The sequence below is a fragment of the Loxodonta africana genome, chromosome 13, assembly GCF_030014295.1.
Source record: "Loxodonta africana isolate mLoxAfr1 chromosome 13, mLoxAfr1.hap2, whole genome shotgun sequence".
Classification (NCBI taxonomy): Eukaryota; Metazoa; Chordata; class Mammalia; order Proboscidea; family Elephantidae; genus Loxodonta; species Loxodonta africana.
Genome location: NC_087354.1, coordinates 91,912,633 through 91,929,916, shown reverse-complemented (window position 1 = coordinate 91,929,916; position 17,284 = coordinate 91,912,633). Strand labels below are relative to the sequence as shown.

General features: G+C 38.4%; 1 protein-coding gene across 2 annotated transcripts in view; it reads left to right on the top strand.

Moving 5' to 3' along the window:
* The window catches only part of MARCHF1 (membrane associated ring-CH-type finger 1), a 118,093-nt gene that overhangs the window by 40,610 nt on the left and 60,199 nt on the right, over positions 1 to 17,284 (top strand). For both annotated transcript variants that reach the window (XM_023558453.2, XM_023558454.2), the window contains one exon: positions 3,238 to 3,418. In XM_023558453.2, coding sequence (XP_023414221.2) covers positions 3,238 to 3,418 — 181 coding nt within the window. The remainder of the gene's footprint in view (positions 1 to 3,237; positions 3,419 to 17,284) is intronic.

Below are 17,284 nucleotides of genomic sequence, written 5' to 3'. Positions count from 1 at the left end.
AAAGGACTCTTGGGGTTCAATTTGAGTTGGATAATTTAGAAAAGGTTTAAAATGCTAAAAAAAAAAACATGTAAAAATAAATCATGTGTAATGGGAGTGAAAATGACCCAAGTTTTTTATTTTCCCTGTGGGAAATAACCTTAATTTTATGAGAAAATGACATTGCTGCTGCTACTCCAGGTAGCAGTTTTAGCAGAATTTTTTTAAAAATCTGTAAGAGATAGGAAGTTAGACTATATCAGTAAGCTGGTCAGATCGTACTTTGAATTAAGTAATCAGCTAAGTCTTTGTTTAAAGCTGCTTATGAATTAATTATTTTTTATGCCAATTGAAAAATCAAAGTCTCAGAATCTTGGTAGCTGTACAATTTTTGACACCATCTTATTTTAGTAATGAGTTATCAGATTGCATAAACTGCAAATTTTTCCTTTCGAATGGCAAAGTTTGCCCCCTTGTTACTACACTATAGGCTGTTTACTGTGCTTCTCTTTGTAAACTTTACTTCAAATTTTCGTTAATTGCAGAGTTTGGGGTGATTTATTTTTTAACATTTGTTTTCATCATTGTGGAAAACAGCCATACGTTTTCTTCAACATGGAGTCACTATGTATAGTTTAAGGCAAGCATACCGCTGAGGGCACGGAAGCCCTCTGGACTCAATGGGTCTTTGTCTTTTCTCTTGTAAGAATACACAGAGGAGGCAATTTTGGATTCAACTCTAACAGGTTTCTTTTACTTGAGACAAGTAAAAGGAGTCAGAGAGGGCTCCTGCTTCTCCAAAAGTCAGACTTGGAAAGGGGAACAAAGCTAGAGCTTATATGGGTTCGGAGGAGACCACAAAGTAATGAATATTCAGTGGGTTTCTTTCAAGGGGAGGGCACTCCTCACAATGGCGATGCATACTAATTAGGTTGCACACGCATCTGAAACCCCACTGATATTCAAGATGCGGTCCTCTCAGCAGCCCTTGGCATCACTTATTATAGGATATAGCGCAGGAGCACTGATCTTCCGCACTATATTGCCCTCATCAGTAGGCTAAGGAAGGGCAAAGAGCGGTCACACTTTGTTCCTTTGCACATGTGGAGCCTGTAAAAGAGGGAAGGGACTAGAAAAACACTAAGAAGGAAGTAGTAATTCACCGGTTGTTTTAACACTAAGGAGGAGGTAGTAATTCACGGGTTGTTTTAACCTTATTTCATGTTGGCAGAGTGTGGTTCCTGTTTACTCAAATTTTAGACGGTAATTTTTTAACCGTTGCTTTTTTCTGCCAGCCCAGTTAATACTATCTATCTCACAAGGATAGGCAAACTTTTTCTGTAAAGGGCCAGACAGTAATGTCTTTGCAGGCCTTCAGCAACTGCTGGGGTCTAATTTCATAGCACAAACACAGCACAAATGTAAACAAATAGGCATGACTAAGTTTCAATAAAAAGTTATTTATAAAAACATCCAGTGGGCAGAATTGGGCCATGGTTTGTTGACCGGCAGTCTAGGGGAGCATCTTTGTGTGGAGACAGGGAGGTAAGAGGTTCAAGGACTTAAGTAATGTCAACCTCCTATTTTCTATAACTCATTGGGTTTCAGTGGCTTGAAATATTGCAATCAAATGAAGTGTTTTAGAAGCTTAAATTTGCTTTCACTGGTCCTTTCCCATACTGTAGTTTTGACTGAATAATCCCTTTATCCAACAGACATCTACCAAGCTCCGATAATGTCACCAACACTCTTTTGGCAGCAAGTTGTGAAACAAAGTATGATAAGCCCAGTTTCTGATCTCTAGAACATATAGGTTTGGAGAGGAAAGAGATATTCAGGGCTTTCATAATAAATAATAAGCTCTCAGGTAATTTGTATTTTCCCTCCATGTTGGCCTTGCATATGCGCTAATCCGTCTACCACTGCTGCTTCCTGACCCAGTCTAAGAGGTGGGAGGCACTGACAGTGAACTTCCCTAGGCTCTCACCCCCTCATTCCCACCCCAGGGGTTGTAGAAATCAGTGTTCCTTTTTGCTTTCTTTATTTTTTACTTAAGAAAAGAGATGCAGAATTCCAGTATACTATGTCATGCTTCTTAATTTTGAGGTTGTGGGAGTGTTGGGTTTCAATTCCTGTGTCTTGTTGTAGTAACAATCTAAGCAGCCATTTCCTATGCCTGGGGAGACAGCTGAGATATATATACGTGTGTGTATATGTATTTTTTTTATATACATATACTCTACAATGCATGCTTCTGAAGGATGAAGCATACAGACCTAAAAGGAAGAACAGTAGCAGCAATTCACACATTCTTCCAAGCTGCCGGTGTGACTCAACTCAAAAAAAGTAAATTTATATATTTATAAATTTTTCTATATGTCACATTCATATTTCTAACAGACTAAAGCCATATTTCCAATTAAATTCATTACCAACTTCTAATAGCTGGCTAAATTCTAAGATTTGAAGGCCTATAATTTGAATTTATAACCTAGAGGTAAGAAAGGCTTATTCCTCATCCAAAGAGGAAAAAAATATATATATCAAATAATTTGAAAATAAGAATAATGAAGACTTCATAAACTCTAAATCTATAAAACTAGAATTCATAGTAATTTAGGAACTAGTTGAATTCACTGGTAGACATAGCAATTAACATTTCAAGCAATGCAACTTTCTGTGTTTGAACTTTGTGTTACCAATAATTTTTGTAAATTTTAAACAATGATGATTATTGGCAGTTTAGGCTCTTTGTTGTGACCAATCCGTGTACATCTTCCTAGGAAAAACTTATAATATCCTCAGGCTGAGTGTCTATATTCTCCTTCAAATTTTTCAGATTTTCCACATTCTTACACCATGAACCTATAAAATCATCATCAAAATAAAACATCGAAGTTATCAGACTACAGCACTCTTCAGAATACTTGTAAATCATGACCTTTACATAGGAAGGCTTCTCCACAGACACTGCCTAACTCAGTAGTTGTCATGTAGGAGTGAAATGACAGAGAATTTCTGATGTTCCAGTATCATCTAACACCTTATAACATGACTGAAGAGTCCAACGATGACGTGCAAGCGAAAGGAAATTGATATCATCATAACTTGGTTCCAGATTCAGAGCTGGGGTGAAATGTCCTTTCCTTCTGAGCCACAGGTTGCGGTTTCTAATACAGCCTGGCATAAACAAGGTGGAAACCCACTGGTGAAAATGCCCTCTGGGCGATCTCACATTGCTGCTGTGTTCCTCCCCAGGATCTGTCACTGTGAAGGGGATGAAGAGAGCCCCCTCATCACACCCTGTCGCTGCACCGGCACCCTGCGCTTTGTCCACCAGTCCTGCCTCCACCAGTGGATCAAGAGCTCAGACACGCGCTGCTGCGAGCTCTGCAAATATGACTTCATAATGGAGACCAAGCTCAAACCTCTCCGGAAGGTACAGTATCCACAGAAAGCAATCTGAGAGACAGAGTTTGCAAAACAGACTTGTTTTACAAATCCATTTCCTTCCCCAGTGAGACTCTGCTAATGTGCTAATATCCACAGAGGGTACATGGCCTATGATGGGCTAGAGACATAAAACACAGCCAAGTCTTTTCAGATAATCCTTCCTTTCTTCTTTTTATATTCTATGGTCTCTGGTTTTTATATCACTTTCCACAATTCAGATAGATAGACAGGCAGACATATATAAGGATATATATGTACATATATGCAAATTACACTTGTAAGTCTACATAATTCAATCGAAGCAAACTGTGAGAATACTGCCATTGCTGCGCTCGATTCCCAAGAAGGTTAGACAACAGATCATATTAAACTACATGACCCCAACTCAACCTTTGAAAATCAGCCATCAGGTAATAGATGAGAATTACTTCTATAAAGGAGTAGGTTATTTTTTATATTTGCTTTTATTTGAAATTTGATTTGATGTTTGATGTACAATTAGAGTAGGTGGGGAATAAAAAGTATTATTTTCCATATTGTGCTTCAAGCTGTAAGAAAGAGGTAAGTGTCTTTTTGTCTATTTATTTTCTTTACATTCAAATTCATTTATTTAATATTTTTCTAAATAATGGTAAGAATACGAGTCAAACATAAACTTAGTATCTCCCTCGAAGCTAGCAAAGGACAACTTGTAAGGATGCAAACACAGACAATGAGTTTTATATAATTCATGTTTACTAGCTTGGCTCTAGAATATTTGCATGTAACTTATTCATCCTTCTGCCTAGCTGAAGCCTTACAAAGATAGATGCCTCAATTTCCAAAAGAGATTATAGAGACTGCAATTTAAATACTGAATCTGCCTGGAGCTGCTTTTCATTTAAATTAAATGCAAAACAGCAGTGGATAGAAGAACATTGCTAGAAAGAAAAATGATAGGTCCAAGGATGAGCATAAATGAAAAACAAACAAAAAAATTCCAATGGCCATCTGATTGGTGGCTGGTGACTGTGATTCTTCATTAATTCTGTAAATTATGGAGAGGGAGAATTAGTACTGCTTTTGTGGTAGCTCTGTTTTAAAAATCTGCAAATGATTTATAGATGTCAAAAATGATGCACAAAGTGGCTCCGGGATATGCATTGTTTGTTTTTAACACTTAGGATGACCTGAGTGCCAAAAGGTGACGCTCTGATACTCCAGGCTCCAGAGCAATCAATGCCATAAAGAGAAGCGGGCCCTTATCCATTGCCCTTTGCTTTATCCACTGAACAGATGCTGGGTGCTGTCTGGTGTAGTCAAACGACACGTTGTGCTCTGCAATTCTGTAAATTTCTCTTCTAACACCTCAAGGAGCTGCAAATTGTTTCATAGCAACTGTATATTTCTCCATGGTTTTTTGTTTTTTATTTATTTATTTTTGAGGGGTACCCTACACCCATATAACATTTTAATTTCAATTTGAGACCAACAACCTAGGACGATAAAATATTCAAACTCTCTTCTCCAGACTATCTCCCGCCTCTTTTTTGTATAATAAACATTTTCAGTGGTCATCTTATTCTCCTTTCTGTCTTTGTAGTATCACCCCTTAAAATACAACTTTGAGCCTGTCTTAACATTACCTTCTTAATTTACAACACTCAACAATTTACAACCCCATCAAGAAATGCTTTCTTTCTCTACTCACCCCTTTATAAGCCAGAGAAACCCACTGACTACATCTCTCTCTTTTAATCTTCATAATAATGAATAGATTGCTGCAATCTAGTGGGCACCTACTAACTGTTGATTAATGAAATATCCTAGTTTCCTTTTTAAAACATTTCCTTTGATTTATCACAGATGTTGATAAAGGGCAGCTTGCCAACCTTCTTCAACTTTAATTACACATATATCTGCAGGGGATATGAGAATCTAATCCAGAGGTTGCTTACTGACAGCCCACATATATGTTTTCTTTGACCTACAGGGCTTAAAATTTTAATTAAACACCTGATTATTTCACATAAAACTCCACACATCTGAATTTGTTTGAAAAGGTCACAACATCTGGCTTTTCTGGAACCACATTCCCATATAACAACCATCAGTGGAGCTAAGTGGTGGCTGGCCCCGTTAGAAGGCCATTTGCTTCCAAATTCACCACATTCCACCTCTCCCCCCCTTTCTGATACTGAATCCTCACACCATCTCCGTTCACCTGAGTACCTCTGCGGTCTTGGTGGTGTTGTGACTCACAGCGACTCTTAGGCCCCAGTGGAACTGCCCCATAGGGTAATCTTTACAGAAGCCGACTGACACACGCTTCTTCTACAGAGCAGCTGGTGGATTCCAACTGCTGACCTTTTCATTAGCAGCTGAGCTTAACCACTGTGCCACCAAGGCTCCTTTGGCCTTGGTATAAGAATCTGAATTTTTAACCCTTGTCCTAATACATGAGTCCTAGACATGAGAAACCCACATTTTACTCATTTCTCTCCGACTTACGGACTTTGAAACTTTGGGAAAATATTCCAAATTCCATATTTCTCCTTTGAAAACATGAGACACTGGAATAATATTTGAAAGGAAGTATCTATAATGATTTTTCAGATTCTGAGGCATTTTGAAAGTGTTCTAGATTACTTATTTTGATGGCCCTAAGATTCATCAACAGTTTTCTTTGGGTAGTTTTTAAATGGTCGTTAAGAATGCCAGGTATAACTTTGGCCAGAATATATTAGAGGTACATTCAATTAATTGCTCTCAACTTAGTAACTCCATTACGGTTTATAACATTCTAAAGACCAACCACATGAAACAATTAATTTAGCTAATGAGTCTGAATTTGTGCCATTAGCCAAGGTAGGCAAGAGATTCTGTTTCGGTAAAATGGCTTCTTAAAGTAGAAAGGTAAAACCTTGGGGCTTAATCGTTAGTCCCTAAAGATAGGAGTAAACTTACTTCATTCATTGCTACTTTTACTAGAGCAAAATCTGCAGTTAGTAAATTCATCAAAGCATGCTAATGTTTTTAAAATAAAATCTTTAAAGTCAAAATCAAGCGGCTTATTCAAGGAAAAGCAATTTTCATCATCTTTAAGGCAGTTGCTCAGCTACTTTTACAATATCCAATAAAAGTCCCGTTATTAACCGGCAGAGTTACCCGGGGTGAGAAATAATTCTCAGAGCTCAGGAAAGTCAAAAAGTTACAAATATAGAAAGCATAATAATGACTCCGTCCAACTGGGAAATGCACACAATACTGATTAGAAAACAGGAACTAATCTCCTACTGGAAAACTGAAGACTTGCATGGTGTTCAGATTTGAGTCACTCCTGAATGGGAAAAACCAGCTAATGTGAAGCCAAGCCCATGAGGGAAGCAAATATTTTATGTCCTCACCTAAAATATACTTTTATATGATTTTCTTTACAGAAACAATTTGACAAAAATATTCAACTCCATTCATTCATTTAGTCCTTGTCTCCTTTCTTTAAATAAAATCTGGCAGATAATCAGCTGATTTTGATTTAATAACTATTAGGCTGATCCAGGGAGCCCCTGGGTGGCACAAAAGGTTAGGTGCTTGACTGTTAACAAAAAAGGTTGGTGGCTCCAACCCCCCCAGAGACATCTCAAAAGACAGGTCTGGTGGTCTGCTTCTGAAAGGTCACAACCTTGAAAACCTTATTGAGAAGTTCTGCTCTGCACACGAGCTGAAATTGACTACATCGAAACTAACAAGTGATAGAAATGCACTTGTCATTTTTGTAGATCAAAAGCAGTTGACTATTGGAAAGTAAGCATAAGCTGTGTGCAAACTTATTATGTCAAATAAAAGGGAATCATTATTTTGGTACTTCTGCGTTTCCACCACAACGTCTTACAATACTTTAGTTGAAATGCCTATTAAAAAATAATTATCTTGGACAAACACTACGTTATCTCCTTCCTTTCCTTAATTTGATGTAGCCTCTATCTCTCAAGATAGCCAAGGACAAGCACAAGTTATGATACCAAGCTGACTGCCCTAAGGTTATTGCATAGATTTTTTGTGTTCTACAGGCCTTCCTATTATTAGCCCTAAAAAAGTACAGGGCAGGAGTATAGGAGGTCAGATTCCTACCTAGGGTCTTCTTGCACCCTACGTGGTAATGTTGCCTAATCACACATAAGATAGAGTCAAAATGGATCATTTACATAAGAAGCCTTGGTGGCACAGTGGTTAAGCACTCAGCTGCTAACTGAAAGTTTGGCGGTTTGAACCCACCAGCGGCCCTGTGAGAGAAAGATGTAGCATTCTGCTTCCATAAAGATTTATAGACTTGAAAACCCTATGGGACAATTGTACTCTGTTCTACAGGGTCACTATGAGTCGCGATCAACTCAACGGCAATAGGTTTCATTTTTGGTTTATGAGGGCTTCAACAGGAGAAAGACCTGGCAATCTGCTTCCATAAAGATTACAGCGAAGAAAATCTTATGGAGCAGCTCTACTCTATCACATGGGCTCACAATGAGTCGAAATTGGCTCGACGCACCTAGCAACACAACAATGACATGGGAAATGAGCTACTTCACTAATACGACTAGCACGTACTGAGTATTTACTATGTGCTAGGTTTTTTTTTGGTTTTTTTTTTTAGGTACTTAGACTATATTGCTTCATTAATTTAATCTTCACTACCATACCATTCTTTGTAGGCTATCAACCCCATTTTACAGATGAGGAAATAGAAAACTTGCTTAATCCCACACTCTAGTCTACCTGATTCTAAAGCTTGGGTTCATTACACCACTACTAAACAAAGGGGATGCTCTTCCTTTAAGCATCAAATTTCAGTTTTTATTTAAATTGTTTCTGACAGAAATCTTTCTAAAACAAATTTTTTTTTCTAAAATCTAACCTCTTAAACATGGTTATATTAAACAATATATTTTTCTAATAATCCAGTTACATTATCATATGTACAGCAATTCTTTTGGAGGCTACAAAACAGTAACAATCTCAATGGCTTGAAACGTGTATAAGGCTGTTTATCTTCATTGAAGTTGCCCAGCCTGATAACGTTTTGAAAGTCCTTCTGTCAGCTTTTTGTTGTTTCACTTTCCTGCCTGATCTCAAAAGTATCAGCTGCCACTTCTCTGTTCCTCTATACTAGCCCTTATTCAACATTTTGCGTGGTTGCTCCTTTCCTGCATTAAACAACTACATAAATCAGGAGTTTCAGAACTGGCTATACAAAAGACTGAAGTCTGGAAGAACTTCTGCAAGATTTTTTTTAATCATTGGCAAGAGTTTTAGCAGGCGCAGGCAGCATGATACCACCTGTGGTTCTTGGAGTTCTCTGGGCATTCTTCCCAATTCTCCTTTTACTTAAGATGCTTGAGATTACATGATAACAAATTCCTTATCAAATGACGTTTTGATGTCTCTAGGCTGTTCTCCTATAATCAGAGCCCAGTTCTAGAGAGGGGAGTTGCACTTTCACTTCTTCACAAAGAAATAAGGCTGAAATCAGTGAAAATCTCTTCCCTATGAGACCAGACAAGTCTTTATACAGCTTGCAAAGAAATCCATGCTCCTATAATTTCTAATGCATGCTTCTTCTCTCATCTTCTTGCCCTCATTTTCAGTTATTTTATTATTTTTTAAGGATAGCCTAAAGCCCTGGTGATGCAGTGGATAAGGGCTTGGCTGCTAACTGAAATGTCAGTGGTTCAAATCCACCAGCTGCTATGCAGGAGAAAGATGTGCCAGTCTGTTTCTGTGAAGATTACAGCCTTGGAAATGCTATGGGGCAGTTCTCCTCTGTCTTATAGGGCCACTATGAGTTAGAATCAGCTCAAAGGCAGTGGATTTGGTTGCTTTGTTGTTGTTGTTGGACAGCCTAAGTGATTCAGAACACTCTCAGGAAATGATTTTGTCTTCAAACTCATTCCCTCTAATCAAACCAGGTAAGTTACCCACAAAATTTCCTCCCTGTCTGGTGTTGTTCTTGTCCACAGCCAAACATTCTTCCCCTTACTTTCTCACCAATCTGTTCATTCAGAAAGAGGACTCAACTGGCTACCTAGTTAAGTGCTGTGTTGAGGGAAGAATGAATAAACTAAAAGTAACAAAAAGAAACTATTAAAAGAAAAACATTTCAACTTGATGGGAGCATTAACCTTTCCGCTAAAACATTTTTCTTATTTTTTTTTAACTTGTTTTGTTGCCTTAATACATTCATACTCTCAGAACAACAATTGATATTTCAACTGAAACAGTATTCCAGTGTGAATAGATAACATTATCAACCCGTTTGGTGTCAGGTAAATGTGAAATGTAAAATACCAGTGTCTCATAATCTGTTCTAACAGATACTTGGGATTTAGCAAATGACCTTTGTACTTTTGTTTTTTAAAGAAATTCTAGTAGGTTACTTAACCTTTTAAAATCTCAAAGACATGTGTAGTCAACTGGGATGAGAATTATAGAATAGCTTGTTCAAGTTAGGTCCTAGAAAATGGATAATGGTGATGGTTGAATAACATGATAATTAATGTCACTGAATTGTACATGTGAGAATGCTAAAATGCCAAATGTTTCCTCACATATGTATTTGCCACAATCAAAAAAAATTAGGTACTAGAAATATTCTTCCCTGAGCAGCAAGAGAAGAGCTTATTCTTTTGAAAAGCTTCCATCCATAAACATGTTGTTAGGTGCTGTGAGTCAGCATTGATTCATAACAACCCTGTGTATAACCAAACAAAACGTTGCCCAGTCCTGCGCCATCCTTACCAGAGTAGGTACGTTTGAGTCCATTGTTAAAGACACTGTGTCAGTCCATCTCACTGAAGGTCTTCCTATTTTCCACTGCACATAGTCCTCCCACTAGGTGGGTGTGAGCCCACACCAGCAGAACCTAAGTTCTGAATTGTGCTGAGAAGGCATCAATGACATCCTATTCATTCATCCACTCAACATACTGAACAAAGCATCTACTAAGTGCCAGCCAGGTACAGATAGAACAAAATCCCTGCTCTCAGAGGCTTAGAGTCCACTGGAGGCGGATGGAAAAGGAGGAACTACTTGCAATATTTCCTAATAAATTTGAAAGGTGTGGTAATAGGTGAGTGGTGGATGGAGAACTAATTTCCTACAACTCCAGAAGGAATGGTATAGGTAATCCAAAGACAATTGACTGCAATCATATGTTTAGCATTTAGTTGTAAGACCCTCTATATGTGAAAAAAAACTTTTAAATATACATATATATATACATAAACACACAGCAAAATCTCTCTTTTTTACTTTGTTTTCTGTGCTTCTCATGCCAAAAAAAAAAAAAAAAAACCCAAACCCAGCGCCTCATAACCTAGGCTAATCAAGAAAAAGTTACTTGTCAGTTAGAAATCCAGGGCAATGGAGAGAGAGAGAACTAGGAACACGAAACAGGATTTATAGAAGGTGCCAAAAAGGAGCCTTAACCAAGTAACCCCTGAATAATCAGTGATGGCGGCAGTGTGTTAGATGGGACATTTCTCTTTAGTACTTCCTTAATAGTAGATCCAATTATACAGAGCCTTAGCACTGCTTCTTTCTTTGAAAATTCTCACTTCAAGAGCAACACCTCACTTCCTTGGTAAGAATGTCACCATGTGGTATTATTCTGGATATGAAAGGAAATACTTAGCTTACATTAAATTTGCTATTGAAGTCTTTAATAGAATAGTTTCACCCTTGAGAAAATCCATTTTTATTTAACAAGATCTAGGGCCAATGAAAATAGAACTTACTTTATATACTCTGCATTCTAGTATTTGAAACATGACTGTAGTTAAAATTGTCAGATCATTGCAGTATGGTCTACATATGCCATGTGCAGAAACACACATGGATACACACACACACAAAATCATCACAAATAAAGATTTCCCCAAAGTATCAAGTTATGATTGAGTTTTAAATTACATTCGTATTTAAATTTCACTGTAGTTAAAGTTTGTCTCTCTCAGCTAGGACATTTTTCTTCTTTCATTATTCCAACTGCTCAAAACTTTCATCGGCTATAAAATAAACTTCCCCCTTAATTTTGGTGTAATTTTTTGAACCATAAGGGCATATACCAAAACAACAACAGCAACAACAACAAACCAAACCCACTGCTGTCAAGTGGATTCCAATTCATAGCGACCCTATAGGCCAGAATAGAGCTGCTCATAAGGTTTTCAAGGCTGTAAATCTTTACAGAAGCAGACTACCACATCTTTCTCCTGTGGAGCTGCTGGTGGGTTTGAACCACTGACCTTTCCGTTAGCAGCAAGTACTTTAACCACTGCACAAACAGGGCACCTCCAAGGGCATGTAAGTATGTAAATCACTGGAGATCAGCATAGTTCTTTTAAAAGCAAATTATTTTGGACCAAGTTTCCTTCTCTGTCTGGACTGAAGGTGTCTAACCACATTGTATGTGCATTAATCTGCTCTTGTAATATCATCACATTATACTAAGATTTCACTTGAAAAGAGAACTAATCTTTCAGAAGCCAGCTTCCCTTCAATTTCCTGTTTTTCTCTAAATGGTAACATCAAGTAGCTGCTTTTCTCTTGTTTCCCAAGTGGATGTCCCACTTACAGCCTGAGTATATCAATGCTGTTATCTTGCATATGAATATTTCACCCCAAATTAGGCTGGTGTACCCACCCAGCCGCAGATGGAGCAGACCCTGCCCTGTGAAGTTGGCAGCATGGGGCGGGGGGGTTGGAAAATGCATGGGAAAGGAGGGTAGAGGTGGAGGTGGGTCAGAGAGAGGCTGGACAATCGTGTTGGTGCTTCTTCCCAGCCCCGCAGATGGAGAAGTAAATGATGAGCAGAAAGAGGTCTGCTCTGGTACCCTAATGAAAGGCTCCCCACATGGAAACATGGAGAAAAGAAAAAAAGGAGTTTTGCCCAGAAGAGGACACTCCTTCTTCTGTAGGGCCCTTTCCCCAGGGGGCTGGCCACACTTCTCCCACAGCACAGAGCGCACTACCTACAGAGAATGATAACTATTTTAAAATCTTTTTTTACTTAAAATTTAAGAAAAGTAGTTATATAAAAAGAGCAAATAACCAATTCAAACCATAATGAAGAGAGTAGTGGGTTGAGAGTCAGAAGACTCTCATTCTAACAATTAATCCCTCTGAATCTTGCCTTGGTTTCTTCCTCTGCAAAATAAGGAGACTGGGAAGATTATCTTTTTTCTTCAAATTGAAAATGCTGTGACTTTTTGGAAAGCAAAGTGAGAAATTCAGTACACAATTGTCACTTTAAAAAAAAAAGAATCCTGATGTTCAAATGTATTTTAAATATTCAAAAGAAAAACAGATATAGAGAGAATCATTCATGTCTACAGTAGCTTAGATTGTGCAGAACAAGATGCTTCAAGGAGGGGTCCAAGGTCGGAAACTAAAGATATTCTAACCTTGTACTTTCTTAATCTTTCTTGTTACCTGTTCTGGTAAACTGTGCGGAATAAGGTAAGAAGTACCCTCTCTATATTTAAAACAGAAAATAAATAATGAAAGTCAGGACTAAAGGGAGATGGGAAGAAGAAAGGAGAGAAAGGGAGACTAGGAGAAAGAAGAGGAAAGAAGCAAAAGGAGGAAAGGAAACTGTCTGAGGGAAGTTGACTATTGAGGCGTCCTGAAAGGTGGCTGAAGCTGGGTGTGTCTGGGCCATACTTTTTTTTTTTTTTTTTAACTAATAAATTGTAAGCATATAAGCAAGTTCAAGAGATTCTTGACAACAAAGTTATTCTGCAGCCCTGAGGCATCCAGGGAAGACTTCTCACCCTAAGAAGCGAGACAGGATGGGCTAAGAGCCATTAATTTTCCACTTGGCACAGTGAAGATAGCCACTGTATGACTGAGATGTAATCAAAGCAGTTTAGTTAAGTCTAAGAAAGGTACTCTATTTTCTTGAAGACTTAACCCATTCCCCGCTGCCTGTTGCTGTTGAATCGATTCCGACTCATAGCACACATATAGGTCAGAGTAGAATTGCCCCCATAGAGTTTCCAAGGAGGGCCTGGTGGATTCAAACTGCTGACCTCTTGGTTGGCAGCTATAGCACTTAACCACTATGCATGCCACCAGGATTTCCTCTTGAAGGCTTGGGTTTCTATAAATGTTGCTCTTTGTTATAAAATTTATTGTGTAAAATACTATTTAGAGCCATTTAATGCAAAGGTTGATTTCTGATGAGTATTTTTATCCAGAAAAAAATAACAAATTGTGGAACTAGATCCCTTTCTTTTCTAGAAAATGACCTTTCTCTAAAAGACTCATAATTTCCTCCTAGTGGGCTCTATTAAAACATGGGACCAAACTGCCAGCCACCTGTGTCTAACGGATCGTGCTGTGGAGTTCCTATAACACCTAGTCCAGGATTCATTCCTCCCGCTTTATTCACCCAGTCACCAAATATTCACTGAGTGCCTACTGTGCACCAGGCTCCACCCATGGGGAACAAGACGGTGTCCTCTGACCTCAGGGAATTTACACTCTGGTGGAGTAGTGCTGGAGGTAACCAAAGTTACTTGCTGACAAGTCAGTTCTGACGCATGGCAGCCCCAGGTGTGTCTTAGTAGAACTGTGCTCCATAAGATAGTCTATGGCTGAGTTTTCAGAATTAGATTGCCAGACCTTTCTTGTGAGGCCCCTCTGGATGGACTTAAACTGCCAACCTTTCAGTTTGCAGCCAAGTGCGTTAGCTGTTTGCAGCACCCAGGAGCTGGAGTAGAGGTAAGCAGTTTGAAAATGACCAGTAAGTTGCAGTATTTTGGAATAGACTTAAAAACATTATGGAGAATAATTTCTAGTAACTCCAGACAGGGTTAATATAACTTCAACTATTAAAGTATAACTCAAGGGAAATTATGCCAATTTTAGGTGAAGAAATTATCAGTTTCAGAGCTGTCTCTCTGTTCCATTAGAAGAACAGTTTAATAAAGAAAATTAAGATGAAAAGGTTGTTGAATGAGTGTAGGAAACCAGGGCTAGGAAGGTGCACAAAAATAAGCCTGTCCAAATTGGCTGAGGGAGATTACTAACAGTGCCTGCAGAGAGCTGGACAATCCCACAGACAGTTTACTTTAATACCAGGAGCTAGGCCTGTCGTACAATGAGTGAAACAGCCTGGCTCTACAATGGAAACACAGTAGTGGGGCATCATCAGGACTGGTGGGGACCATGGCATTCTGAAATAGACACGCCTAGTCTACAGGAAGTAGTAGCTACTCAGCTCTATTTGATTATTGCCACATCAACTAATTTTTCAAGTGAAGACAAAATTTTAAATTTAATTTAATATCTCCCAATTTTTTTAACAATAGTACCTAAGGTAGTTCAAATTTGAAAACTATTCCAGCAAAACTTGTCTGAGGTCCAGATTTGGCCCATAGGCCAAGAGTTTATATCTATGCAGGGTAGGAATGCCCCTATACCTCCGAAATACTTGCCTTGTGGGTGCTGTATAATGCAGAGGAAAGAACCCAGACCCGGTGTCCAGAAAGAACTGGGTTCAAACTGCCAATATAGTTGTTCTGTTGCTTTAGGTTGGTCCTGTGACCTGCGATGATATTCTTGCCTATTAAAAAAAGGGGATGGGAGATAGGTGGTGGCCATACTTACCTTGCTAACTTTTTGACATTGGACTGAGAAGTAAAATTATATAAGTAAAACTGTTTTTTTTTTCTTGATTAACTGTGAAGTTCTATAATGTGATATTTATCGTCTCTCCAACTCTCCATTGCCAACGCTGTAGTAAGCTCTCTTTGCTGTTCTTAGTAATCGATAGTTAGCACTGAAGCCAGTATAAAGCTTCATTTTCAAAGAGTTGACTATATCTAGAGCGTTAGATTATTATAGGGGTGCATGCATTGATTAATCTATAGTCCAGCAATTCAGAATATACGGTCATTCAGATAAGACTTATGCTGGTTTATTTGCAAACTATTTTGTCTATAAGGAATGTACTAAGGAAATTAATAAAGTAGGTAAGATTAAGACAGGAAAATGCTTAACATACAGAAACCTCAAACATTCTTTAAAAAAAAAAGGCAAAAAAATAATGAGCCTTGTGTGGCAGATTTGAACAAAATTTATTTTGCATTTGCTTTTTAAAGGATTGTTCTAAGTGTACCAGGCAGTCATTTGCATATGAACACCTGATATAGTAATAAATTGTTCTTATAGATTCACTGAAATACTTTTTAAAGGCTCATTATACACCCTCCAGTTATTTTTATTTGCTGAGCTTGACGAGTGTAATGATTTAAAGCTTGAGCTCTAGAGTCAGCCTGCCAGGGTCTGGGCCCTTCAAAGCAGTCCTCAGGGCTTTATGGCCTTGGGCAAGTTACTTCATTTCTCTGTGCCTATAGGGTTATACTTCCTAATGCGTAAAATGGAGATAATATAAGTATGTAGCCCCTTATGTGGTGGTCAGGAGGACCATGTATATTCATGTAAAGCACTTAGCATTATACCTGGAACATGGTGAGAATAAGCATTAACTATTACATGTAACCAGCCCTGGAGACACAGTGGTTAAGAGCTTGGCTGCTAACCAAAAGGTTGGCAGTTCGAATCCACCAGCCTCTCTTTGGAAACTCTGTGGGGCAGTTCTATTCTGTCCTACAGGATCTCTATGAGTTGGAATAGACTCAATGGCAACTCAGTGAAGAAGGAGGCCTCCTTGCCCCCAGCTGCTACAAACACTTGTCCTGTAAGTCCTGGAAATCAGGTGCCTATACCTCTGAGCCTTCTGGTACCCAACAACCTCAAATGGTTGGCGCCACTGTTAAGAATTCGTCATGGATTCTTGGCCTCATGATAGCCATGTCTGGCTTCATAGAAGACAGTTAAAAATCTCACATCTGGTTCTGCACTCAGTCTGTAATAATACCACACATCACGTAGTTTCTGAGAAATCCCATCATACAAAAAACCTTTTGGAATTATTACTAAAGAATTTTAACCACACTGACCTCATGAAATGGCCTCAGGGACCCCTAAGAGTCTCCAGATGACACTTTGAAAGCCACTGTTCTAGAATAACACTGATTTCTTTGATTAATATCATCTTATATATTCATAAAAATAGCCACTTATATTGGTAGGATGTGGGAGCTATGAATTAGACAGAGTGTGGCTAAGCATTAAGTCATCATCAATAATAATAAGAAACCAGTCAATGACCTGTAATATCAAGGAATTGGCAATAGCGGTAGAAACATACTATGTAAAAACATGGAGGTGAATATCAGAAGTGTTATCTAATATGTTTGGAAGTGATGGTGTCTGGCTAACAATAAAGAGGGGCACAGAGGAGAGCAGGAGCTTGTCATACAATGAATTCTTAACTGCTGCTACATTTTTTTTTTTTTTTTTTTTTTGCTACAAGGAAACCTTTCTGCAGGTACGATGAGAAGAAATCTCAAAAATAAGTTGCATAATAACTTTTATATAATATTTAAAAATAGCAAACAAAATCGTGTGGATTCATACATAAAATTATTTAAAGAACAAGGTTGACATGTGTAGGGATTAGCTGGAGACTGTGTTAAAATGCAAGTTTTGCTTCCACAGGCCTGAGGTGTGCATGATTCTCTGCATTTCCAACAAGCTCCCGGTGGGGCCAGTGCTGGACCACGTGTTCAGTAGCACTGAATCACACGGGAAGGAAAGGTTCCTTACTCACCTCTGACGATATCAGACAATCTCAGTTTGAAGCTAGGTTGTCTTTTATATCTCTCCTATAATTTCTGAGCTCATTGAAAGATGAAGACATGGTCTTTTGGCTCAGAACTTCTATGAGGGAACAGAATCTAGCTAAAAT